The 26,974-nt window shown below is 38.4% G+C and overlaps 1 protein-coding gene across 7 annotated transcripts in view; it reads right to left on the reverse strand.

Annotated features, from left to right (window-relative positions):
- The window catches only part of mdga1 (MAM domain containing glycosylphosphatidylinositol anchor 1), a 164,693-nt gene that overhangs the window by 43,042 nt on the left and 94,677 nt on the right, over positions 1-26,974 (reverse strand). For 5 of the 7 annotated variants that reach the window (XM_077592216.1, XM_077592196.1, XM_077592225.1 and 2 more), the window contains 5 exons: positions 26,191-26,343; positions 25,956-26,117; positions 20,446-20,582; positions 11,058-11,175; positions 7,907-8,140 (listed from right to left, as the gene is read on the reverse strand). In XM_077592216.1, coding sequence (XP_077448342.1) covers positions 8,055-8,140; positions 11,058-11,175; positions 20,446-20,582; positions 25,956-26,117; positions 26,191-26,343 — 656 coding nt within the window. In that variant the 3' untranslated portion in view covers positions 7,907-8,054. Of the gene's footprint in view, positions 1-7,906; positions 8,141-11,057; positions 11,176-20,445; positions 20,583-25,955; positions 26,118-26,190; positions 26,344-26,974 lie in introns of those variants that run through there. The other 2 variants (XM_077592234.1, XR_013298099.1) reach the window with 2 other exon arrangements.

Below are 26,974 nucleotides of genomic sequence, written 5' to 3' on the forward strand. Positions count from 1 at the left end.
GCTAAACTTTTTGTTTGTATTGCAAGTGTGTCCGTGGATAAGTCCATAGTTGGGTGTGTGTTTTTGTGTGTGTGTGACTGGCAGAAACTATTATTTACTCAGTGGCAAAATGATAGGAAAAGCATTACTATAGCAAACAAGCATTCTAAACTTTGCATATCTGACAGATTGGTAGCTCTAGCACAGAAGGTGAGACAAATATAATCATGTTTACATTGAATGTACATTTTGAACTGTGCATTCATTTTCAGTCTATTCCAAATAACTTTAGACAATAGGCAGGGGGCATCCTGAATTGGTTGCCGGCCAATAGGAGGGCACAATGAGATGAATATCTATTCACGCTTATGCTCACAACTAAGGACAATTTTGAGAGTTCAACCAATGCATTTTTTTCCGGACAAAACGCACAAAGGCACGGGATGAACATACAAACTTCACACAGGAAGGTCCAAACTCACCGGGAATCGAACCCTCGGACTGTGCGGCAAGCACTTAATCAACATGCTGCCTGTTTTGAACTGTTATGCAGTTAATATAAAAAACCCTAGTGTACTACTACAGGCTAACTCATTACCTACTGTGACAACGAGTCTGTAATTGAATAATCATTCCTGTTACAAAAAAATAATAACCAGACTCTGTGGATCGTTAGATATGGATTCATGCTAAAACATTTTAAGATGATCGGCTCATGAAAGACAGATGAATGGAACTTCTAAGTTTTTCCACAAGACAACAACAACTACATGAGCATTGAATTCACAGGTTTTCAGCCTACACACTAATAACTACACACCATTGTTCAAAAGATATGATTGTGCATTATCTGCTGAACATTTTGCCCGAAACGAAGGCCCTTATGTTTTGTTCCATAAAATGGTTGTCGCCCCACCTCAATGTTTTTATTAAATGCCCAAAACCTTTTCAAAAACTTTTCAATAATAGTCCCACGGGCGAGGGAATTATGCATTTATCTCTGGCAGCGTCCTTGATGCAACTACAGTCAAGCCAGTCTCTCTGTCTGCTCCATGCTGATGTGCGTGTGCAAACAGAGAATAGATAAGCCAGTTGTTTAGTTACGATGGACATCAATTGAACATGAATAAAATCGGTGGCATTAAAACTGTGTTGTGTATTATGTTTGTGTCTTTGTTAAGGACAGAGTTTCTCTGTAAGTGAGGGGAAAAAAACTTAAATGATGCAGTTTTAAAAAGAAAAAAATAATCCACCCATACAAGCCATTTTTTAAAAATGTATTAATTAATTGACACACAAGATAGCATTCACATTAAATGTGGTGCATTCCAGTGTGAATAAATATAATATCAAAAGTATTCAGTGACATTGTGTTAGATCTGATAAAGATGAGCAAAAGCGCCGTTAGAGAATCCATTACATTTAAAGAAAGACATAAATAAATATATATATAATGAAATAATAAAAAAACAAATCCAATTTAGGACAACATTTGGGATGAAAGTTCCAGTAAATGCCCTGCTCTTCCAAAATATTAATTTATAGGAGGTTGTTTTGTTTATGGATAAGCCATATAAGCTATTCCTTCCCTCTGACAGGTTGGTAAGACAGGCTTATCGTGCTTATTAAGACACCTATCCTTACAACTACTGTGGATTTGAAATAGCTGCCGCAATGTACTTAATGCATGCAACTTTCCCCAGCCAAACTGTGAGGACAATTAGTGACTCTAATGAAAAGGGACGGCATTTTGGTACTTACATATGCAGTTTCTATTTTCTCATTAATAACTTACTGTAATGTTTATAAAACAACTTTGAATGAAGTTTTGAGACACTCCCATCTGACTCAATACTGAAGTGTCTCAAAACTTTTGAAAGAGATGGTTGATACATCCAAGTAGGGCACAATATTAACAGTAGTGCACTTCTGTGATCCTTGTGACGATAATCGGCTCGAATAATGAATGGGTGAATGAATGAATAAATATATCATTTTTTAAAAAGTAGGTCTGAGAATAAATATGAAAATGGCAGGAATATGTGAATGATTTATAAAGCATAAGAGTCATATGGCACAAGGTATGCCAAGTTTGTATTGCACAGTGACAAATCGTTTGTGAAACAATTACAGAAAAATCAATAGCCAGACTCTGCCACCATCATTCATTCAGCAATCTGCACTTTGCGCTGAGTGTATAGGTGTGACCACATCATTTAGGTCAAGGCTCTTTAATTTTGAGTCACGTGTTTAATGAAGCTAGCACTGCTAATTGTTTTCAGGTTCAGCTGACTGTCAGAATTACTTTGCATCACTGGTTTGCGCCTTTATGTGTTATGTTTGTGTTATTGACAAAGGGTTTAAACTATACTTCTCATTTGATTTGGTGAACTGCCGTTTGTGTTTTCGCAATTTGTATCAACGATGAAATTTTAACAAAAAAAATGTACCCTATAAAAAGTTAAGTAAATTTGGCATGAACCAATAGAAAATGGATCTGTATTGTCTTGTACATCTGAATGCAATTAAATCCGCTTCCTGATTTTCCTTTTTTTTTTCTCCATGACCTTGTGTATATGGCGCACACACCAAATCGATAGCTGGGATCATTACAGCAATGGCAGTCACGTTTATCCCAGCTGCATGCAGAGGAACAGGAGCCTCAACATTTATTTAAAATTAAACTGTGGCACATCCATTATCTATCCATGTTCCCCACTTTAATATATTCCGCTATCAGGCATCCTATAAAGGGGTGTGCCTGTCTGAGTGAATGTTTGTTGTCAGGGCGGCAGAAGAAAGAGGTAAAGGATTAAATGTTTCGCTATATCATTTATCTCAATGTTATTGATTTGTTTATATGAAAAAAATGGCACATTAATCACGTTTCAGGAACATGAACATACATAACCCGATTTATTTTTTCCTCCAAACTATTTTCCCTATGACGAATCACTAGTCTTTTTTTGCAAAAGAATGTAGTGCAGGATGCGCAATGTAATGTGACATATGGCAGTGTGTTTGCTAATTTACTGTAAATACTTTCCACAAACGCTTAATCATAATAACTTAACATTTGCCAGACAACGTCGAACTTGATTTTGCACAATCAACTCAAAATTGGGTACACAGCCATGAGGATATTGAGTTGTTTACCAAACTTAGCTGAAAAACAATTTGCAGTGTTGGGAGTACAGCTATCATTTTTTGCTGTTGACGAAACTATGTGAGGAATTACAACAACAAAAAAAATGTGTATATAGGCTGTCCATCCGTATATGTGGATATGATTCAAACATTCAAATGAAGCACATATTTCTAAACAAAAACTAAACGTTTTTTTTCATTTCTCTGTTTACATTATGAAAGTAGTCTGAGCACTCAGCTGTTAAAGTACCGATAATGATATTACCACTAGTAGTATAATATAAGATACACTACATTTGATTCCAGCCAAAACAGGTTGTGGGCCTGAAGAGACCTGTAAAGGTTACTTTTTGTCCAAACAGGTAGACATGTTGAAAGAAGGATGATGACCAGAAAGCACAAAAGACAGAATTATGTATGCGCTGTAAAGGAAAAGATCAGAAAATGTTGACCTTTACCACACATTCAGGTCATTTTCAGTCTCTTATCACTCTTATGAGAGTTTGAAACATTTAACAGAACAATTCCACCTTTTACCTTTGGAGCCTCCTCCCTTCTTTCTTTTTTTCTGAGGAAACATTTAAAGAAAGCAGAAGAAAAGAGCAGCAATTGATGAATAATGTAAAGAGGACAGCCGTAAGGATGTCCAATTCTTCTACTCTCACAGTCATGACTAACACACGAGGGACACGCGACGGCAGAATAGCAAACTAAAGGGAGCAACTCTTCAAGCACAGTACATTTTTCACAATGAACTCTCAAACACGTGGCTTATGCATTGTCGATTGTAATTACTAACATTATAATACCTGGGATAATGAAACCAGACTTCACATGTACTAAAGTAACAAGGACATAATTTAAAAACTAAAAACACATTGTAAGCAAGGAAGAGAATATAATCAGTGTTAAAGTACAACGGATGGTGTGGTATTTGTTTTGATTTAAAACTGTGTGGTGAAACACAGAGATGTGATGTGTGATTCATTAGACTTGGTGCACAAATTAGCCTTGTGCGAGCAGCCAGCTTTGGAATTAAAACTCATTAGCAGGCGAGTGTTGATTTTTTTTCTTAGTTAGTGCGTGTCGGTAATTTATTTGCTCCTTATAAATCTCATTAATTCTCACGTGTGCTGCTTCCAACACATGTTCAATCCATCACATCCACGTAGAGCCAGAAAGATGATCCGATAAATACGGAATACAAGGACATTGAAGTAGGCGATATAAAATCATCAATTAAGACATCTTATCACATTGTGTAACTCAATTTGTATATCACAAAGGTTAGAAATAAGGTTTATCTGAAAAAGATACATAGGTGACAAAAATATTGAAAAAAAACCTGATATCGTTAGCAAGTACGTGAATGCTGGACACTGCCCTCTACTAACTAATTCCTAACTATAATTGTGAAATTAAATAATCAAACTCCGTACAAAAAAATCAATAATCAGGCTACAAGGCTCAATAAATACTAGTCAATGCTATATACCTACCAATTTTTAAGATGATCAGTTCATGAATGACAAAGGAGTAACACTTCAAAATTAGTGTCCACAAGAACAACAACAATAACCTGAATGGCGACTATACAGGCCTTCAGTCTATCCCGTTAATACGTAACCCCCCAAATCAGTTTTGATTTGTTCAAGCACACCCCTGACCCTGGATAGGATAAGTTGCACATAGGAAGCTATCTTATTAACGTGTGTTTAGGTGCAGTTACTTGTTATGTAACGTAATCAAGAGTCATAAAATTGAAGTCACATGTTCCTTTGATGGTTTTCTTTCGAAGGTGGGCGGTTCCTCATGGTTTTCCATTACTTCTCCGTGATCCTTGAATCGATCCGGCACAATATATACGCATCACTCAATTAAAAGGCAATTAAAATTTGCATGCCTGGAATTACGATATGCTTTGTGCATGAGCAATTGAGGTAGCGGAGAAATACTGTATAATGTTAATTAATAGGTTGCTTATTGAGGAGTGTTTTCGAAAAGTCTGGCATCAAGATTTGGTCACGCCGCAGTGTGTGAAGATTAACACGCTAGAAGTGAATTTAAATTTTTCGTACGCCACGTCCTAACATTGGCCGTAGTGCTATTAGTGATAAAAAGATTTGTACCGTCCGGTATTTTTTTCTGAGAATGTCAATATAATGCCCAAATAGATGGTGCACCCAGAGATTAAATAAGGTGCGTTGAAAATGGAGTAGGACGCTATTTTGAGAAATTGGGCAGATTCACAGATGGCTTATTGCAAAACAAAGCCGTATGCTTCTCTTATAAACACAATGTAGATTAGCAACCAGGTGGTGTTTATGCAATAGCTATTTGAAGATTGGTTTATATCCAAACAGACGTCTTAAGAAAATGTTATCCGAATGAATATGAGTGAAAATATTTTTTCCTTTGCACAGAAGAACGACAGAACTTTGACTCTTTCATCTTAGTTAAGGGTGCCCAAGTCCGGTCATCGAGAGCCCCTATCCAGTCTGTTTTCCATGTCTCCCTCCGCCAACACACCTGAATGAAATAATCGGGATTGGTATGAAGCTTCTGGACAGCCTGCTGATGAGTTGATCATTTGATTCAGGTGAGGTAGAGGAAGGAAATATGGAAAACAGACTGTATAGGGGCTCTCGAGGACCGGACTTGGCCACCCCTGATTTTAGTAATATTTGTAAAATAGACCTAATTTAATAAGAAACATTTGGTAAAAGGTTGTAAAATTATTTTTTAAGGGCATTGGAACCCAAATGTGCACAAAATATTAGTATCATGGTAAAAAACTATGGTCTAATAAATGTAAGGAAGTATATAATAAATACAATCAGCTCAGTTTGAAAGACAAAAACACGGCACACACTTAAATCCGCTGATCTACTTGCTTTGCTTGATTTAATTCATCCAACTGTAGCATTTTTGTCCAGCGTGACTGACAGACGTGGGAAAAAAAGTGACATTGACACTCTAAATAAAGTACACTTCAGCAATAGCACGTGCCAGAACATAAAAAGTTAAAAACGATCAATTAAAATGTAAAGTGAAGAATACTGAAAATGCTGGAAAACACACTGAATCAAAGCAGATAATTATCATTGAGATACTGCAGATTAATGAATGATTAAACAGGTTACATACAGTTGTACTCACAGTATAGACCTGTATGAATTAAGACAGAGTTCAAAATTAAAACTCAATGATTCAATTTAGACATTGAGATGAAATATTATCATAAATGTAATTGTAAACTATGGGTTATAGAGCTATAGATATGAGTATTGCTTGATTTAAACAATCATACCCGATCCATGCGATGTAAAGCATGTAACTGTGAATGTCAGTAAAAATGAACAAACTTGACATTACATGCTTTTCATTGCACAGGACGAATTTTTATGCGACTGTTCACAAGACAAAAACATTCAGCGATAAACAATGTCGGCAGATTCCCTCCGTAATTCACCTTTTTCCAAGATCTGCCCCCATCGTGGCCTCCGTTGAAGTAATATCTGGCTACACCACTACTTTTTGTGAAATTGAGAAATTATGCCAAAAAAAAGTTAATCACTGCATGGGCTAACAGCCAAAAACAGAGGATAATTTCAAGGCGTTCCACCGGTCCATTGACACTAGCTAACTCTGTGTTTACTAGTACAATCATTCAGAAGGCCGAATACATTTGAACATGCGCAGCTAAGGTGCCACATTATACCGCAATATTAGTAATTTGGTTGCTGAGCTGAAAACGGTCATGAATCAACAGATAGAAAAAGAAGATTGGCGACTTTGGGTATGTTCTGGAGTATTACATTGATAATAAGAACCTCAATCTCATTTGTGCGTGTTCCCTGTGAACATTAATGAATGATTTCTGTACAACCAATTGCAGCACATCCATGTTGTTTAACTTAGTTTAAGTTTAGAAAACTAACTCTGTGTCACGGAATCAAAGAGAGACTCACCCCAAAAGTTTCTTCGGACGTGATTTAACAAAAAAAGGTGAATTGCACATGTAATCTGCTCAGCAAAGCAGCTATACATACGCATTAGCTTCTCCATCTTTCCGTACGGGACATTCACTGACTTCTTGCACTTTTCGGCTGGCTGTACGGCTATCACCTGACACCCGTGTTCAACACTCATTGCGGCATCGACAAATTCAAAAATATCAAAAAACAGGGACTTGCTCAGACATTGCAACGTCACATAAGTTCAATAAAACCTAAAGGACCAACAGAGTTTGTATAAATGTTGTGCTTCTTTTCTTTGAGTTCATAAAGTTCTTCGGGGTACCGCACTTATATATGAACTTTGCTTATATTTAATATATAGGGATAAATGTACACATATCCACACTGAGCTTACTTTCCTAGTGGGCAGGGAGGCTCCTCCTCCCTTTGTCTTTCTAGTTCATTCGTTCATTTTCCACTCCAACCGTCTCGTTGTCGCGCCGCAGCTGAGCTGGTGGCGAAGGTCAGCATGAGAGGGATTCACCCATAATATCTGTCCTGTTCGCTAGCTCCCTGGAATCCCTCTTTCTTTTCCCTCAGGTCATCTTTGGTAGAGTGTCCGACACTTTGGTGTGTCTCAGGGAAGGGAAAATGGGTGCGGGGAGGTGGGATGTCATACAAGTAGATGTGGGCTAATGAAGACCAGGGAAACTTGACATGAGTATTAAGAAATTCAATGGGCTAATTGAGGAGGCGCTTGTCTTAAATACATGATATGAATAGGTTTTTTATAGTATGTCATTGGAGCAGTGTTTAAATAAAGAGGGTGCCTAGATGCAAGGTCGATGGAGGCGAAAGATGGGAAGAAGGGGGAAAAGTCCAGGAGTTGGATTGAGAGCAGACGTAAGAGTGCGAGTCAGGGCAGTTTCTGTCAGCACAGACTGAGGGGGCGCAGTGTTTAACCGCTCATCATCTGCAGAGCAGGGCAACGACGCAGGAGACGACAATGGTCAGCCACCTGGCCAATGGGAGCGCCTGTGAGCCTGCAAGCAGAACTACGGAAGAAAAAGAAGAGCTATTTGTTTTAAGATGGATATTTAAGCGAAATGACAAAAGAGTCATCGCAGTCTGTGTCAATCTAACACAATCGATTAGCTACAAAGTATGACTAGACACATGCCTACTGGTGTCGGGATTAAGGATTACACAGTAAATGTAGGATGTCAGATCAATGTTCAGAGGTGATTTGTCTGAAAACATTCTTCCCCACTTCTAGTCACTAACCATGCTTGCGCATTGACTTTGCCCTGTCACACCTTAATCTGACCTATATTCCCTCTTTCTATCCTATTGGTTACAGAGAGTATTTCTTTCCTACGGTAAGGGTCGTCATCCAAGCAGCTGAACAGCACAAGTGAAAAGAGGTGTAGAGGGTCGAAACCTGCGTATGATTAGTTTAATCTGTTTTCAGTTTAAAACAAAAATGAATTAGCGATAATTGCGAACTAATGTACTCCTGGGGAGAATCAACTTTTTCCATTGCACCCTGTAGATTTTCTATTTAATATAATAAAATAAAACCAAATGGCTTTGATTTTCAACTTTCAATCCGTTGCGCGTATTGAAATATAAAGGTTGAACATAACAGACTCATGCGGGGGGGTTAACAAACTAGAAATCATAAACACAACCCTGGTGATTAACACATTTCTTTTTATTCCCCTTCTCAAATATGTCACATTCTGAGCTGAGTTGGAGTCATAACATATAAAATTAAAATGCTGTATGTACAATATTAGGACATGAAAGGCACAAAGTAAATTATTGCTAATCGTAGTGTCCTAATGTTTTGCTTCACAAGATACCGCGTTATGTCATTTTTGAAGCAAGTGAGAAACTGTCAGGCAACAGTGGGCCTGAATTCTTTGCTCTTCCTGTGTTTAGTTCACCAACTTAATGGTGGCACACAGACACATTTGTATCTTACAGCGAGCGTTCAGACGCCCGCCTGCCTGATAATTACCCATCTGCCTTCACGGAGTGTTCCTGCCTGCACATAACCTGCAGGACAACATGGCACAACTCTGAAGCGCTCAAGAGCTTTCCCCTTCCTGTTTACACCTTCATCCATTATTTAAAGCATCCGCAAGTGTCTTCGCACACATACAGTGTGCCACATCTCACATAAGCTAGTGCACATGCGCACACATGGCAAACTGGGGGTTGGAGGAGGTAGGGTAGGGGGGCAGTGTGAATAATTCACTTTCTCAGTTTAGTTGTTTTTCTTGCGCTCTCGTATAGCGGACTGTGAAGATGTTTTCTCACATTATATGCTCTAATAATAACCTTGCCGCTAAATACGAAATGGTCATGACCCTTCTTTACTTTTGGCTGTTACTCCATTAAAAAAAGACTCCGTATCAGGGAGGGCTGTTTTATTCAATGTGAATGGTGTGGTTGTTAGTTTTGGGCTATAGTATGTAGGAAATATCAATGTCAAACATTTAAAGACCCGTTCTGAGATCTGTGATGCATTAGTTTAGCGTTTTTTACATCTCCTAATATTATTGGATCCCTGTTTCATCTCATAGACTTCCTACTCTTGCATTTTTGCATCAGCCGCTCTCCCTTTAATGTGTCTGCCTCTTTCATCTACCGACACGGAAATGCAGCATCTCGTGGCAATCTGTCTTTCGGCTTCCATTTCATTTGTATCAGGATAAACACTTTTTCTCTCATGTCCAAGAGAGCCTGTAAAGATGCGGCTCTGCTGACGTGGACTACTAATAATAAAGTAAAGTGGTGGAAAACAGGTAGAAGGGAGCGTGGGCGTATAAGGTTAGAGGACGAATATCTACATACGGTATGTTTGCGGTGGAAGGGGAATAAAGAGAAAAATGAGTTGAAAGGCTGCACACAATTTCAAAGCAACATGTAATCATCATAAGAGGTGTCTGATAAGAAGATGTTGAAATGTAGAAGATATTAGGGGCAGTTTACATTGTGGTGCAGTACTATCTTAGTAGTAGTGTCTCATCTTAGTGCGAATAACAACCGGATTGGTAAACAATGTTGGATTAATAACGGTCTAACACTTGAAATTAACATTTTGAAATATTTTCTTTGTAAAGGCGGAATATTTGATGTAGCGCTTCTAGATGTTGTTAATGACTGGGTGCAATTTTGATTTTTAACCCAAAAGATTATTCTTTCTATTTATTTTTATGAGTGGAACATATGAATGAACGCAAATGGGCTCTCGTTTTGTACATTAGGTCACCAGTGTTTATCACCAGCTGAGTTAATAGGGTACCCAGGAGTCCAGCGCAGTGGCGCTGCTGTGAAAATGCACAAATCACTGTCTTTTTCTGCATGGCGATACCCCTATGCGAGAAGTACAGTAAGCTTAACACATTGAATAGGAATGATAAGTCCTGTCATGATTGAGAGAATAAATCGGTAAGGTTCACGTTTACAGCAGCGTCCTATTTCAAATGCACCTGCATGCGCATGTCAGCATGACCGATGATTAAAATTGGTTCTAGAAAGGCTTGTCGCGGCAACGGATGAACCTGCGCGCCACATGGACGTTGAGTCCAACTGTGGGTTAAGATTATCCATTCAACTGATGAAAATGTACTTCAACACTACCTTCATTTCTATTGTATTGAGGTCAGTGGCTATATATAAATGAAGTAATTTAGATTATCCCAATTTATTTTGACTGTTTCCTCAAAGAAGTGCTGTTTATTCCTTGGAATCCTTTAGAGGACAGAAAAAAATGGAAATACCAATGAAGCCCTTAATAGAGTTCTTCTAAGACAGTGGCTTTTAAAATTGATTTTAGTTTTGCTTCGGCAAAAAAATATCTATTATCCTTCTTTTGGACATTTGTGTTCTTCGTCATGGATGTTTTTCTCCGTAATTAAAGTTTAAAATCTGCCTTGGAGACCGATTCCCACTCTATCTTACCTTCCTTACCTGCACTGGCGACAATGTTCTCCTGCTTGCATTTGCCCAGGGTGATGGACACGTCGTCGATTGCTATATCGCCCTCGAAGTTTGACCCTCGAATTCCTTCAAAGACAATCTAGAAATGACAAAATAAGTTGCAGTTAACTCGTGAAAGGAATCGTTTGTGAAGCATATACAAATAAATACGGTAGGAAATCAATGTTAACTCATTTGCTGTCATTGGTGGCAATAGACATCCAATCCATTTTGATTGGAACGGTTGGTAGTGATCATTCGCAACCCGCCACTAAATATGGATTGGATGGCAATCGCCACTAATGGAATTGAGACATGGTCACTCAATGCCAGCCTTCCCAGGTAAAATTTATTTGACATGTATACTAACTGTCAATAGAATGAAATGAGTTAAGTCGGTCAAGTTCACAAAACAAGTGCCAGGATATGAAAAATGGTATTCTGTGGTAAACTGGTATAACAAGAACATTTGGGATGAATATCAATTACGATGATTGTGAAGTTTGGAATTGGATCAACAATCTGCCCAATGTAGGGGAGAGTCCGTCTTTGAGCCTCCACAACAAAAACAAATCATTTCCAAAAAAGGGCTCGTTTACAAACTTTCAGGCGACTTTCCCATTTCAGGCAGCAGCCATCTGCTTTTGACTGACAGTCTAATTACCGTGGCGTGCCGAGGCTCCAAAAGCCCATCGCACCAAGCTAATCAAAAGCAGAGCATATTCTGCCTGCAATATACCGGGGGAGAGCAAACAAACAAGGAAAGTACTTGCAGCACAACTGTAGCAGATATTGCTAAAAGTTTAGTTGAACAGTATAAAACATGACAAGTTGTCACGTCGGAGTAATAATATTGGTGTAAAGGCTTGTCAAAGATTTGATTTGTGGCTTTGTGCCGTGGTGAACAGATCACATTTTAAATGCAAGTCGTATGCCAGGCCAGAGTTAGGTCGTAAATTGAAGGAATCGGGCCATTTTTTGGAGGGGGGTGGGGAGAATATTTCCCTGATAATAGTCTGATTAAACACAGGTTATTGCCGCTTTGTTTGACAAACCAATTTGGTTAAAAACAACACATTTGAAATTTTTGAAGTGATGAACGACTCAGTTTAAAGGAATGTAAAAAAAAAAAAAAAAGAAATCTTGAATAAGAACATCAGTAAAATAATGATTAAAAAAACTAAATCACAATTTAATTCTGGTATGAAAAATAAATGTTCCTAAAATTGCATTTTTTTTAATCCCTCAAATCCTGATTAAAAAAAACCTTTTGTGAGTGTGTTACATTAACAAAGCTTCCAAATTGATAGTTAAGACATGATTTGTCATCACAAACCCAAAACTGCTAATAAAAAAGACATTGTAATGAGCTCATTATGTTGTAAATTATTTTTGTATATTACAAAATGCAAGAAAAGTATGAATTTCAGTTGGATGGTGGTGGTTATCAGTGGGATGGATGCGAGCTACCAGGCTCATTTTGACTTAATGCTATATTGAATTAGCATTATCCATGGACGACCTTCATCTGTTGTGTAAATGCATGTCATTATTGCAAAATGGCTGCATGCTTCAGTGTTCTTGGCTATGTTTAAGAAACGAGTCAACATTAAGCTTGTTGCAAAGAGACAATGCAAAAATAATTGGGAGATGGAAATCCAGAGATTAACAAGGGACCTTGACAAACAAGCTTGTCTCCTTCAACCGGAATGAAACACAAACAAGATGTGAAGCGAATTGGGGAAAAAGCAAATAGGATGCCTTAAAATTGAATAGTTAATGTCTCATTGTATAAGGATCCTTTGTTGCTTTCGAAAAAATGACTTTTCAGATAAAGAATTGGAGAAGACAATTTTGAGGAAAAAAAAGACAGTTATAGCTCGAAAGACAATGATTAAGGAGTGCTAGTAACATGCTATACTGTTCTGTAAATAGATATGAAATGAGGTTATGGGTCACAGAAGGTTCCTGGGGTGCCTGATATGTAAAGCTGACATTCACGTGTAATTGCAGGCGCTACAATTTGACGGTGGACGACAAGAGTGTAAAATGCACTCACTTTTAAACCCTTGTCAGAAAAGAGTGTCACCGAGCAAGTCGACTGCGAGTGCGTGCGTGAAGCCACGATCAAAGCAGTTACAGTAAAGCTCAGTGCCGGAGCCGCGAATGTGTCGCTTTGTCGAGCTTTGTAACCTTTAACGCTGCCATTGATGTGCAGTTCGCGTACGAAAGGGGACACAGCCTCCAGGGACCGGGCTGCCGGAGACTCTGACTTGGGATAAATAAAGAAATAAGAACTACTCAGGTAGCAAACTCCACACGGACCACAGATGGCTTCTGGGTAGTCCACACTAGAGCAGGTAGGGACACTCTTCTATATGCATAACCACTGATACTTTTTTTTAAAATGAACTACATAGAGGTTTTTGGCCTCAATAAACAACTGGCATCAAGGCCAGCAGTTCTAACTAAGTCAATTTCAGACAGGACACTGATTGGCACGCTTGCAGGCGCGAGACAGATGGCGCTTTGCTGGAACAATAACAAGCCATAGCCGCAGATCTGCTGACTGACAGTGCGGGGCAATTTTGAAATGTGCAGGCCAAGCTGAAAACAAAACAACAAAACATTGTTTTGTTTACACGCCTTCCCTGAAGGTGCAATGAAAACAAAATTAACGACAAATAAAGCATGTAAAATGGCGGTTTCATTTTAGGAATTTATATGATGTTGATCTCTGAAGTAGGAAACAATTTGAATCATTCCATAAAAGTGGCGTTTGGCTGAGCTCTTGTTTTGGAGGGACAGGAAGAGAGGCATCATTCACTTTTGTTGGCAGGAGTAAGAATGTGAGGGGGAGCTGCCGAGGCGAGTGGCAGGACCTCAAAGGCCTCTGGCGTGTTCAGTCAGTACGTTTGACACAGGACGGGGGGGAAAAAAAAAAGAAGTTTGTCTTCTCTGCGGAGTTGCACACCACATGAAACAAACATCCATGTGAGGCCGGGTGTGCTGACACAGATAACATTTGCCTGAACCTCAAAACTCGTGAGATTCCGAGATGCCAATGATAATTGTTGTGACATTTGAGAAGAGGAGGATTATACAAAGGTTTACTGGGTCCCGCAAGAATACATTCGCCCAGTTCACCCGAAAAGTTTAGAAGCCTAATTAACTCACAAATGTGGGAATATAGTTAAAGTGCTGCTGAGCAAAATGGGAGACATTTTTTGTTGTTGATAGAAATGGTTGAATTTTACTTAGCGGCATAGCGCAGTTGGCAAGCTGACAATATACCGATTAACACGTCTTTAAAAACTTTTTTTAGGTTTTTAATCAAATTTATTACTATGACAATATAGTCAGGTCAAAGTGTGACAACAGCTACCGCACAAAATAATGATCAAAATTATGCACATTATTAACCAATAAACACTAGTCTAATACATGAAGCAAAGCGACACGGTAGGCAATTCACCAGTCAAAACCAAAAAGAAATTTTCACAGGTGCAGCTCATGTGATCAATCCAATAAGAACAGTTTAACACGGATCATCACACTGCTTGAGCTCAATGCTACTGACATTTAACATTTATCTGACTTCCCAAAAAGTTTAAGTGAGCAAGCTAGATAGAAACACACGCCCCATACACTCACATACAAGCTGAAACTTAAAAGGTCAACTTTTCTTAGGTTTATATGTTAATGTCCGTGTACCTGTCACGGTGAGCAAGAAAAGCTTGTGAATACCCTTTTGTCCCTTTGGTCATGTCTACAGGCTTTCCTCAACTACAGCACTAACTTTGAATTGATGGAATGCAACCACTTAATATTATTCATATTTTTGCAAAGTGGCTGCTTTGCCAAAAAAGAAAATAAACAATCCGTGATAAATGAACGCTAGACAACTATGGTTCGGTCTTAAAAAACAGTTAAATCCATTATGCTTTTGCTTTTAAATGTCATTAATTGTCTACAAAAGGTTGGACAATTTTGACCAAGACATGTAAATACTTTGATTTGCCCTTTATGCATGAAAACCTCCAATTTGCTTCTTAGTTGGCATTTGATTGTGGGAAAATCCAACCTCGCTCTTTGCTAAGAGTGAGCTACACATTAATAAATCTGAGAGGATTGTTGTTTCAGATATTTTTGATGTCTTAAGTTTGAACAGACAATTTACAATCAATTACTATATTGTTTCTTTTAGGCTATAGTTATGTTAAAAAATGTTATTTTAACAGATGCCCATTTTGCCTGTGTTCTCCATATTTTTATTGTTATTTTACCAAATGTGTTTTCTTAGTTGCTGATTATATAGAAAATTGCCCCGTCAAAAAGGCGACCAGTTTTTTCCTCCTCATTGTGTTCTTTCATTTTTTGGCTAGTACGACTCATACCCCAAGTGTGACTTATAGTCCGAAAAATACGGCACTCGTTGTTATTGATTGGAATGGAAAAGAAGGTCTGTTTAAAAAAAAATGGAGACTGAATATGATGAAGATGGGGGAAGGCGGCTCCGGAGGGTGTGTTAGGAGGGAAAAACGCAAAGCAGAGCGAGCAGGAGAAGGCTGATGGAGAAATGAACCGGTCGCGAAGAGAAATGGGATTCGCCCCGCGGCCCCAGATACATAACACAGTTTTAAGAAGGGTGGGGAAAGTGTGACAGGAAGTGCTAGACCAAGAAAGTAGTTTATCAGGTTCACCTCATATGGCCTGCGCCACATTCCAGACTTTGTGTTTGGATATATTCACCCCATTTAAGTCCTGGAATATCTCGGGGCATTTCTTTAAATGTTTCAACGTGGCATTTTAAATGTATGATGCTGAAAGAAACAACCTGATTAATGCAAGCAAAGTTAAAATGTCAAGTATAGTGTGTGGGCGTGCGCGTGCATTTGGTTGGCCTCAAAAATTTATCACAGTGTATTTGAATATCTATTAGTTATGTCGCTGACATTTAATAGGAAGCCAAGCATGTTATAAACTCACTATTAAGGAAGACATGGCTTCTGGTCTAGTGTTTCCTTTGCATCTTAGAAAGTGACCATAAAACATTGCTTCTTTGCATTCAAATACCGAGTTTAGCTAAAAGATTGAATGTTACGGAATCCTTCATGCTATTCACTTTTGTTAATAACAACTCATGGATGAGTCACAGCAGGAAAAGTGATTGTTTTATTGCACCTCATTAAGGTTGATGTTGGTTTCCCCTCAGCCTGCTGCTGGGAATGACAAGACGAGCTTTGTACATGAGTCGAATGCGAAATGTGTCCTTATGAGTCACGTATTTGTTTTTGCACTGATGATGACTGAATAGATATCACGCAAATGTTTGCAGTGTGGCGATTGTATCGAAATAAATGTATTTAGACTTGTCTTGGGCATCACTATATACACTTAATGATCAGATCTGCAATTTTTGCCGTGATTTTTGGGCATTTCTACAACAGCATTGCATTTCTGTCCAACTTTATAACTTACAATACTACTATTTTTAGTGATAAATGGGATCACCTCCATGTTAATGATGTTCAGTTGTGACAACAATGTCTAAAAGTAACTCAAATTATGACAAAATTATTCACAAGTATGTGGAAAACACGCACAAGCACTTTTACTCTATTGAGGATTCATCAAAGATTAGAGAAGATTTCCATAAAAAGCAAAAAATAATCAAGTGAGAAAAAGCAGACAAAAGTTGCAGGGAGAACAAGAAATGTATTTTTGTATTTTAATCATCTCGTTCAACTGCTTACAAATACCGAATGGTAAAACTGAGTCTCTTTAAAAGCTGAAACGGTTGTAATATTTTTTGATTAATTGATAATTGCAAGGAAGGGACACTAAAATTAATAATAAGAGTTGCAAAATAAAAAGGGGGTTTATCTTCAGTCCACAGCAACTTTTGTTCCACAAAATAGGAGCTACCTTGTGAACACAAACATACATAATTACATTGATGGAAAAAGTAGGTTCGTTAGCAATTACATTATTTTTTGAGAAAAGTCATATAATTTTAGTCCCTTCTCTTTCAATTCCCAACAACCAATGTTTCTCATTTTTACTTCTATAAATGGCATCAATCTTACACACTATAAAAACACTGACTGTAATTTTACACAATATTGAAAGAACCATGCTGTGGGAAATGTGAAGCAATTCGATATTAAAGAACATGTTGCATTGTGATATTCATCATCGTCTTGTGTCCAGGATTCCAAAGTAATCATATGATGTACAGTGCAAAATATCATCAATGTGTAATGCTGGCAATAAAAACATTAAGTAAAAAAAATCGTGTGGAAATAGATTTCACCGCCAAGGTGTGTTCATGTGGCAACCAGGCATTTCAAATTATCCTGATCTTGTGTGCGTGTGCGTGTATGTTTACTGAAGGCGCTCATTACATTGGTCAATCAATACACCGCTGACTGCCAACATCCCAGAGGAGTGTACCTCTGCCTGAACACCCTTCCACACGTGTTCTCATTCGAGTGAAGGAAACACATTGCTGCAGAAACCAAGTTAATGAAAGGCCCGCGCACCCCCCAGCGTAGGTCTTCGGTCTACATTCATCATGGTTTCGATTTCCCCCATGCTTGCACACAATGAGAGAATCCGCAATCATTACAATACAACTTGCAAGAGTCCACTGCACATATATAAACATGTTACTTGATATGTCATAGCTAATAACTGCGGCTGCTGTCTGTACATCTGTATACGTGAATTTAATTGGATCTTATGTTAAGCTTATCAAGTTGAATGCAATTTTTATTCCAGACAAATGCATGATTAAATACAGTAAGTAAGGTTCTTCTTTTTTTGTATAACTGGGGACTAATTAACGTCCCCACTTTCCTAAGGCAAGTTTGACTGTCTGTTTTAGTCCCGAAATTAAAGTATTTGCAATGTTTTAAGTGCAAAACAAACAATGTGCCACACAAATACAACATGCACTGAAATCAATAAATGGTCAAGAGGGAGAAAAACACATTTGCATGCCCTCACCAGTTTGGACATCACTAGATGGAAACCAAACAAACAAAGCATTTTGGGGGGGGGATGTAAATGACAAATGTGAAGAAAACTGGAATATCTGACAGGCTGCAGGTCAAAGATTAAGATATGTTTATCTCAGATGCAGGGAAATGTGAATGGGAGATAATTAGTGCTTCATTTGTAAATCAAAAAGTGCCGCAAAGCAAAGTACATATGAGAGCTCAAAGATGATGAGTCGAAAACAAGTAGAGACATACAGATTGGGCTGAAAGTGCACATTTAAATACCCATTTGCCATGCTGAGGGACCTACAACTCCCAATTTCAGATGATGTTCATGGTAAATGTTGATGACAAGCAGTAAATAATGTTTTACACAAAATATAATGGTGACTTCTTGCCATAAAATACATTATTTGCAATATGGTACACACTCATTTAGAGACTGAAATGAGTATCTTGTCTCGGTAGTCTTTTTTTATGGACAGCCTTTGTCGACAACAACAAAGTATGGAATATAACAGCATAGCTTTGTTATACCCTCAGGACGGCGCATAGACAGAAAACAGTTGTGATGTTCATTTCCTGGCTTTATGATTGTGGCAAAAAAGTGCAAAATAAAACGAGCCATTGTCCGCTGTAACGCAGAAAACAAGGCCAGTAACTGCTGCCGCCAGACTTCTTTCTTCCACATAGTATGTACATCTTATCCCCATTATGTCTATTCTCTTAGAGCCGACATACCAACCTATCTAAATGCTACATAATAGCTATTTACATTTGCTGTTTAATGCAATAAACCACACGTGTGGCCCTGTCTATAATTACGGCAGAATGTCGATAACGGCAGAATAATGTCGATAAGGTGGCCGATTGGCCAGAATAAGTTCCAGAACCTATTGAAACCCTTATAAAAGAAAAATCCTACATCCTGTTATGGGAGGCTCTGACATAAATTCTGCCTTGGATATAATAATTTCAAATCAATGGACAGTCGGATAATAATGATTCATGGATGGAAGGTATAGCGTGAGTCACAAAGTGGCTTAATTTGGGGGAATATATTTTCAAACGTTCTCTAATGGTTTTCATATTGTATCTTTACAAAATTGTTTGGAAAGTTGGTGTACGTCATGACTCGTTTGCAATGAGGAACACACCATTGGGTAGTTACATCCTACTTTGAACGGTGATAAAGGTAAGTTTGAAACTTTGTTGTTCTCGATTCCCGATGAGGCAAAAAATCCTCTGGCAGAGGTGGGGATGAGCTTCTTGCTAAGATTCAGCAGAAAAAGCAGCTGAATGTTCATTCAAAAGGTCTCCATATATACGAAAATGGCTCTCCCTCCCCCAAAAAATCTGAAAGCTCCAAATCTTCAATTGATGTATTGCACAGGCAAGGTTCCCCCCCCCAGATGTCGCATTAAAATGTAAGGTTAATTCACATTTGTTTCACATTTTTTATTCTTGTCATTAGCTTTGATGTATCCATTAATTGATTTAACTATATGACGTCCACCGGGCATTGGCAAACGGTTCCAAAATTTACAATTTTGGCACAGGCACTAACATGACAGATGCTTTGAGGTTGGTTTGTATGTCATTGGAATAAATGGAGTTTATAACCTTGTCAATAGTTTGCTACTTACCAAGATTTGTTCATCTTTAGAAAGAAGATTAAAAACGGTAGATACGTAATTTTCCCCTGCACTGCAAGTAAGCGTTTGTGTAACTTTTCTTTCACTCCTTTTTCCTTACACTACTTGTGAATTTTCTCATGAAATTGTTTTTAATCAAATTGCAAAGAAAAGTCTGAAGCCCAATGTTTCGCTGGATTCATTTTAGTTCAAGAAACCACCAGTGTTCACCCCCACTTCTTTTCTATCTAGGATGCAAAGGAGAATTCCCTCTTGAGAATTATGCAGAGTAGAGGAACCCTCAAAAAGAGTATATCTCCCAAAGATGAGAGAGTTGAGAACAAAAGCAAGCAACACCATGTAATACCATGGAAATAAAAGCAGCATAAACTCTTTATTATTATTTTTTCTTATTCTTGTGGCAACCTACTCACAATGGAGTTGTAACATGCCCTGGGCCTGATAGTTCAGAGACAACCAACAAACAGTCCCAAACTCACTACTACTGATGATTGGGTCACACATTTAGGTCAAGTCATGCCTTTGCATTCACAATAGATGCGTGTGAAGCTGCAGGGGCTACTAAAAAGGTTAATGCTGCCATTTAGAAACAGGAACTTTTTGCTAAATCTTTTGTATCAACTCTCTCCAACCTTTGGCACTCGATTCCTGATATCATTTCAAAGAGACACAATCACTTCACGGCATTATTCGTTAACCATAATGTCATACCTGAAATGGTCCACTGGGACTGATGTCAAAGTAGGCCTTCTTCCAATTGGGTCCCTGATGACCAGATTTTGTCCACAACATGGAGTCCACAAAGGCAATGCCAATGCTCCTTATTCTTGAAAGAACATTGAGAGTTCCTGTAAAAAAACATGGCATATTCAGAAAATATACGAAAAAAAATCTGTCTAAATACATTGATTGGACATGGCACATCATAAAACATCCAATCAAGAGGAGTATCTGCAACTGTGATAACAGAATGCAGTATTTTGTGCATTAAGGTTGTATTTAACCGCATTATATTGTTGCATGTTTCCCTTGTTTTTATGTTTTTCTCAGGTTTGCAAATCAGATTTATTGAAGAATATATGTGCCTGGATACTACTGGCTAATGGTTAATCCAAGGTGTAACCCCACCCCCCATACAAAGTCTGCAGTCATGAAGACAAGGGTTATCGAGAAAGGATGCATCATTAGACTGTAATGTTGTGGTTTTGACATTCAACTCCAAAGGCTGAAACATTTCAAAATATTGACCCACGCAAGATGGCTCACTTCCACCATGTATTGAACACGTCTCAGATAATTGGCTATTGAAATGTGCGCTGAGCATAATGTTAAATTGAAAAATAAAACAAATTACACAAACCAATAATACTCAGTAACAACGGGAGATTTTTTGGTTTAGTGGTATGTATGCCTCAATAAACAGTTTACCTTAACACAACTACACCGAGTAACTTTGTTTAGTATTATTAAATGAATGCAATTCTTCACTTCTAGGTTCCTGATAATAACTTTGTGATGACAAATATTTGCAAATTGACTGGACGTCCCGACTAAATAGTAACATTGCTAAAAGGAATCCCTTATAATAGGAAGTTAGTAAGTAAAACACAGTGAAAACATAGCATAACTCATACTCCCTTAGGCCCTATAAATAAGTACAGAACACAACTCCTCAGCCTCAAAGTTGTTAAAGAACCATTCATCTTGTTAAGAAATTCCCAGACAGCTCTTAAGTGCAATATTAACCAACTTCCAGTCTCTCAACACATGCGTAGGCAGTAGGGGCTAAGGTATTTCATGCATATCCATTTGGTGCGAGTCTGCTTTTTTTTGCAAGAAAATGTATCTCCCCATATGGTCACAAATGTTCTCCCTACTCTCATGGGTGACATTTGCATGTTTTGGAGAAAATGTGACTGAAACCTTGAAATAATCAAGCTAGTAAGTAATTAACATTCTCTTTCGTCCCAAGGGGTGTGTGCCAAGGGTAAGTAGACTGACTATAAATGACACAAACATTGTTTTTCATCAAGACACTGTAACACACTCAGTCTGTTTCTATGTGCTCTTTGGATGTGTAGTGACCCATCCAATGTGTTGCAGCATTTCCTGTGCAGTGGGGAAATTAGTATAATTTAGTGAATGTATTAGCCATCTCAGAGCACAATTAATTTGGGTCACAGGTGGGCCACTGCGAATAACTTTAACTTTTGTTAAAGTAACTTCCGTGACAAAACTAGCACAAACGACTAAATCATTGTAGAAATCATTACATTGATCATTCTAATTTTTATTATCATCATTTTATTTTTAAATAATTCTATTGACTAGCATGCCACAATGGCGACTAAGAAATTTTACCGCGAGCTACTCTAAAATGACAGTCATATTCATTTTTGCTCACTATTTCTGACGACCAATGAATCGGCAACCTGGAAGTTGCCGTCCATTATGGGAGGCTAATATGAAACAGGAAAAGTAATGTGCTTGAAAAAGTCGTTTAAGCAGCCAAATGTCGCAAACGGTTCATTTTGGAAGGGAATTTGTGCAAATGTAGTCCAAACACTGAGAAACATGCTCGCTTTCATTACAACGACTAAAAGACAATTCATCCAAATAGTGATGAAGAAAGGAGTATAAATACTGTAAGGGTGAATTGATAAGGGTTCTTAATAAAGCTGTAGAGAGCATAGCTGGATTGGGGATTTTGTCTATGAGGTACACACAAACGCACGCACACAGACAAACACACATTAGCGTTGCGAATTTTCGATTTGGGCGAGTAGAAATGTGCTGACATCGATTCTCGCCTCGGTCTGACCCTCATCTGTTTCGCTGCTTCTAGAACAAACATGTCTTGCGGAGACAGACAGCAAACGCTGTGCCTTATGCGAACCAATAAAGCAGCAATTTGTGTTTTTTTTTTCATTTTCTCGACCTGTGCTGTTGCAAATGTTTATCAACTCCAGTTTTTGTGCAAGAATATATGTTAGTAATGCTAACAATCAAACAATTACCGGTTAAAAAGTTTAATATGATCATTGACCGTAATGCTCATATTGCATTTTTTAAAATTCGTTCCAAATCTTGATGTTCAAGTTTAACAAAATTTCAAACAACATTAAAAAAACAAAATAATGGTAAAGTAGAGCAACAGTGGTTTGCAATCCGAGCCATGCAGTATTGAATATAATGTCGAAAAGTTGTTTTTCTGTTGTAACTCACACTGGAATTCTTTTAATTAAAAAATGTACAAGGGAAGAATGATTTAAATAACCATTCATTTTTCTTTTATCACTTGGCAAAAGCACCCAACAATTCCAAGTCAGCTTGCCAGTGGAAGTTTTCAAAAACAGAACCACCACGGCCACTGAAACTTCATTAAATGTTGATGTTGTGCTGGTTCCAACACAGAATTTCATTTACAGCAGGTGAACCAAAAGATTCACAGCACCCTCGCTTAGCCAGATATGGAATTTCATTTGGCGCTCTACACTCTTATCCACACAAGCACAACATCAAGACAACAAAAACTTGTCATATAAAATAGAGTACAAGTGCACTATTCAATAGCCCTTCTGTAGTTTCTCTTTTCTCAACTACTCGAGTGCATGTGCATCGGTAACTGAGCTTTTGTGTCATTTCCCTTTGTATGGACATTAATGTGCTAAAAGCCTCCTTAGCCGCACTTTCTGTTCCATTTTACTTCACCTTGTATCTCTATTACAGCCTTCAATCTATTTTGAAACATTTGACCATTTTTTTCCCGATGCTACATCACTCATCCTCTATGCTTGTTTTTCCACTCTTGGATACTGACCTCAAACCCATCCCCTCCTTTATTTTGTCATGAGGGGCCCCACTGTGACTGCGATATCAGCTTGGGCAGGGAGAGGCAATTAAAGTGACAACAAATTGGAGGCAAATTGGGAGACCGACAGTGTCGATGAAAGGGCAGCTTGTAGACGAGCTGGGTGTAAACTGCTAACGGAATGTTGTAATCATAAGAAAGGAGCTATAATGGGCGACAGATGTCACCTCACTGCCAAACACTAGTACAAAAAGACCATCATTGATAACAACTTTTTAATTTATAGTCACCTTGGAGAAAAAAAGCCGTGTTTCTGTAGTTCTCAATCTTTGCACAATAAATAAAAAAATATAAGAAATAAAATGAACACATTAAAATGACTCACAACAGAAATACACTGGTTATGGTCCTCAATAACAAGTGAAACCTGTTCTTGATCTTGTTTTCTTTTCTTAATACTCAATTCATTGCCTGTCAATGAAAACCGTAGATGTTCCAAATCAATTGAGATGGGAATGCTTATATTTCAGTGCCACTGGCACCCTCGTTCAAAATGGATTGGACGTCTAGCGCTCTCAATCAATGTTCCCTCTAATTTTTTGTTTGTCTGGGCAGAAAGACAACCTCCCTGAGCACACTGAGTACCGGTGTGAGCAACATCATCATTGCTCGCTATGGGCACACACCAGTATCACACCTGCCATAAGCAGGTGTATGTCTACTACACATAAATGATTTAGTAATAATAAAATGTAAAGCTTAATATCTATGAATGGGCGGCCCGGCGGATGAGTGGTTCGCGCGTCGGCCTCACAGCGAAAAAAAAAAGGATTTTATTTTGTGCACTCCATATGATTTGCTGTGCGCAGAGAAGACGAGAGTAGTGCGCAATTGCGCACACGCGCAGCTTAGAGGGAACATTGCTCTCAATGGCAGGCACCGATTTAAATTTGTGGCCTGTAAATGGTATGCTCACAGGATATTTTATATCTTGTGCCACAGGACCTTTCTGGATTAAGGTATACTGTTGTTAGAGAGCCTTTGTGCGAACGTTATGAAGTCTTGTGCTACTCTCGTGGGAATATACTAGTAGGCTTGTGTGTGTGGTGAGTTGTGCAAGCTCCGAGCTGGATGCCTTTGAGCTGTGTGACAGAGCATATTATGATGAACAGCTTACCCAAGTGACTGATTGTGTCGTGCCATTGCCATAAATCACACACCCACTGCCGTGTTCAAAAGCAAACACACGCACACACACACACAAAGAGACCTGCCACCCTCGCTATTGTCAACACATCCAGCTTTGCCAGTTTGGGTCAAGCTCGAATTTGAGATTTGGCCAGAAAAAAAGCACGGAGATCTGGGAATCGGCATAACGCCAGATCTCTTGACTTTTTTCAAGAGAGTGCCATATGTTACTACATATACTCTCCAGTTGTCACAACATACTATGTGCTTTTTATCATTTTTAAGGAGGGGGTATATCAAATAAGTTAGGCGTAATGGTTCAATTAGTTCTACCAATTTTCCATGCTCAATCAAAAACACAATGTACTTCTATTTGTATAAATATGTTTTAAATTTGAAACCAATATCACAGTTTTGCTAGACAGATACGTCGCACGTGATCATATCATATTGAGATCCAGTACCTAAAATGTTCCCTAAAAGTAGTGCAATGTCAAGTGAAATAACAAATCGTAATATATTAGGTTTGAATAACAACTTACTTGAAAGTGCAAGCCGACTTCTATCACATTGCCGAGATAGCTCCAGACATTTAATAAAGTTTTTTCACAACCATTTCGATCAAATATAAGACATCACACTGTCTAAATGTGACCATTTGGATTAGACCATATAGGATCAATACTAGGCTGGATATAAAAGGTATTTGGAGCCTTGTTCAAATGCCAACTTTTTCTGGTCTTAAACCTAAAACGAAGATAATTCATTTTTAAGTTTTCCAGCAATATTTTGTGAGTTAGAACCTGCACAAAAAATAATAATTTTTCAAGATAAAAAGTAAAAATAAAAAACTCAGACAGCGAAGCGAAATAAGTGTGCAGACACGTTTATCCTTGGCAAAGTGTCTGGTTTCAGAAGTAACCAATCATATTAGAATTCAGGATGAATGGTCAACACACACTTCCCATCATATCACTGTGCACTCATTTTACTGCTCATTTCTTGTTTTGATGCAACTATGGTCATTTTATTGTTGTCTTATACTTCAAGTAGTTTGACCAGATACTGTATATATCGTAAATGGACTGCTGGATAAAAATCCTTCCTTACTTTGAGGTTTCAAAGTACACATACAGCTTAATCGATTGCATGTCTATCTTGTTTCTATGGAAGATCTCAACAGACTTTAAGTGTGCACGTTATTGTTCTCTCATTCACTCACCAATATGTTTGCCCTTCATGTGGTAGTAGAAGGAGACGCAGTAAGGGACTCTGTTAGACCCCTTGGGGCTCCTCACCGTAGTCACGTTAAAAAGAGGAGAAAGCAGACGAGCCTTGTCCCCTTGAACACGCGGTCGTGACGCTTCGATGTACATGTAGTAACCTGGGAACAAGTAAATGGCATTCAGAGCTGTTGTGTGAAAGTGTGTGTTACAAGTTTTCCCCGTTTTTCTCACCCTCTTTAGTTCCGCTGCGGTCCGTCTCGGGGCCTGTGTTGGCTGACCGTCTCGGATTCTGGGTCAAGTGATTCTGTCGAGTCCAGTCAAATGCATCGCTTCGGTCTTGTGAAAAACCACAAATCCTCTGGTCCTCAAACCCACACACGTGGCCTGATGTGTGAATATGAAGAAAACAAAAGTGACAAGTGTTTTAGAGGTCACAATTGACAGATTTGTTGTAGACAAATGGAAGCAAAATGGCATTTTGAATCTTGCCAACTTCCCTGCCAGAATATTGTCGGAGAAATCGGTTGGGTTTATGAAGAGAACTTGGTCCAAGCTCAAACTGACCTAACTAGAAGCAAATTTAATGAAAAGGCCCTGTGTGTGCTTTGTATCTTGGGATGTATAATGGTTAAAAATCCATACTTGCAAGCTGCGAGCCAGCAAAATAAATCAGAGCCTGACCTGGATTACCATCAAACTATGATGCCCTTTTTTGTTGCTGTTTCTAATTCAAACCACTGACCCAACTCCCACCCTGCTCACGTATGTACATGCACTGACGCATTCCCCCCAAAGAGCACAGTGTGACTTTTGGTGCTTTTCTTTGTGAAGAGCGGAGAATTGGAACGTAGCCAAGTGCAGTTTATCAACGGATCCGGACAGGGAATGCTCTTAGAATGCCACTACATAGATCACTGCTAGAAATGTGTCTGTGGTTTGCTTGAAGAAAGGCAACAATATAGTGAATGAGTGCCTGGAAAGCATATCCATGGAAGCCTGTTTGTTTATAGGTTGA

Source organism: Stigmatopora argus, chromosome 2, assembly GCF_051989625.1.
Source record: "Stigmatopora argus isolate UIUO_Sarg chromosome 2, RoL_Sarg_1.0, whole genome shotgun sequence".
Taxonomy (NCBI): domain Eukaryota; kingdom Metazoa; phylum Chordata; class Actinopteri; order Syngnathiformes; family Syngnathidae; genus Stigmatopora; species Stigmatopora argus.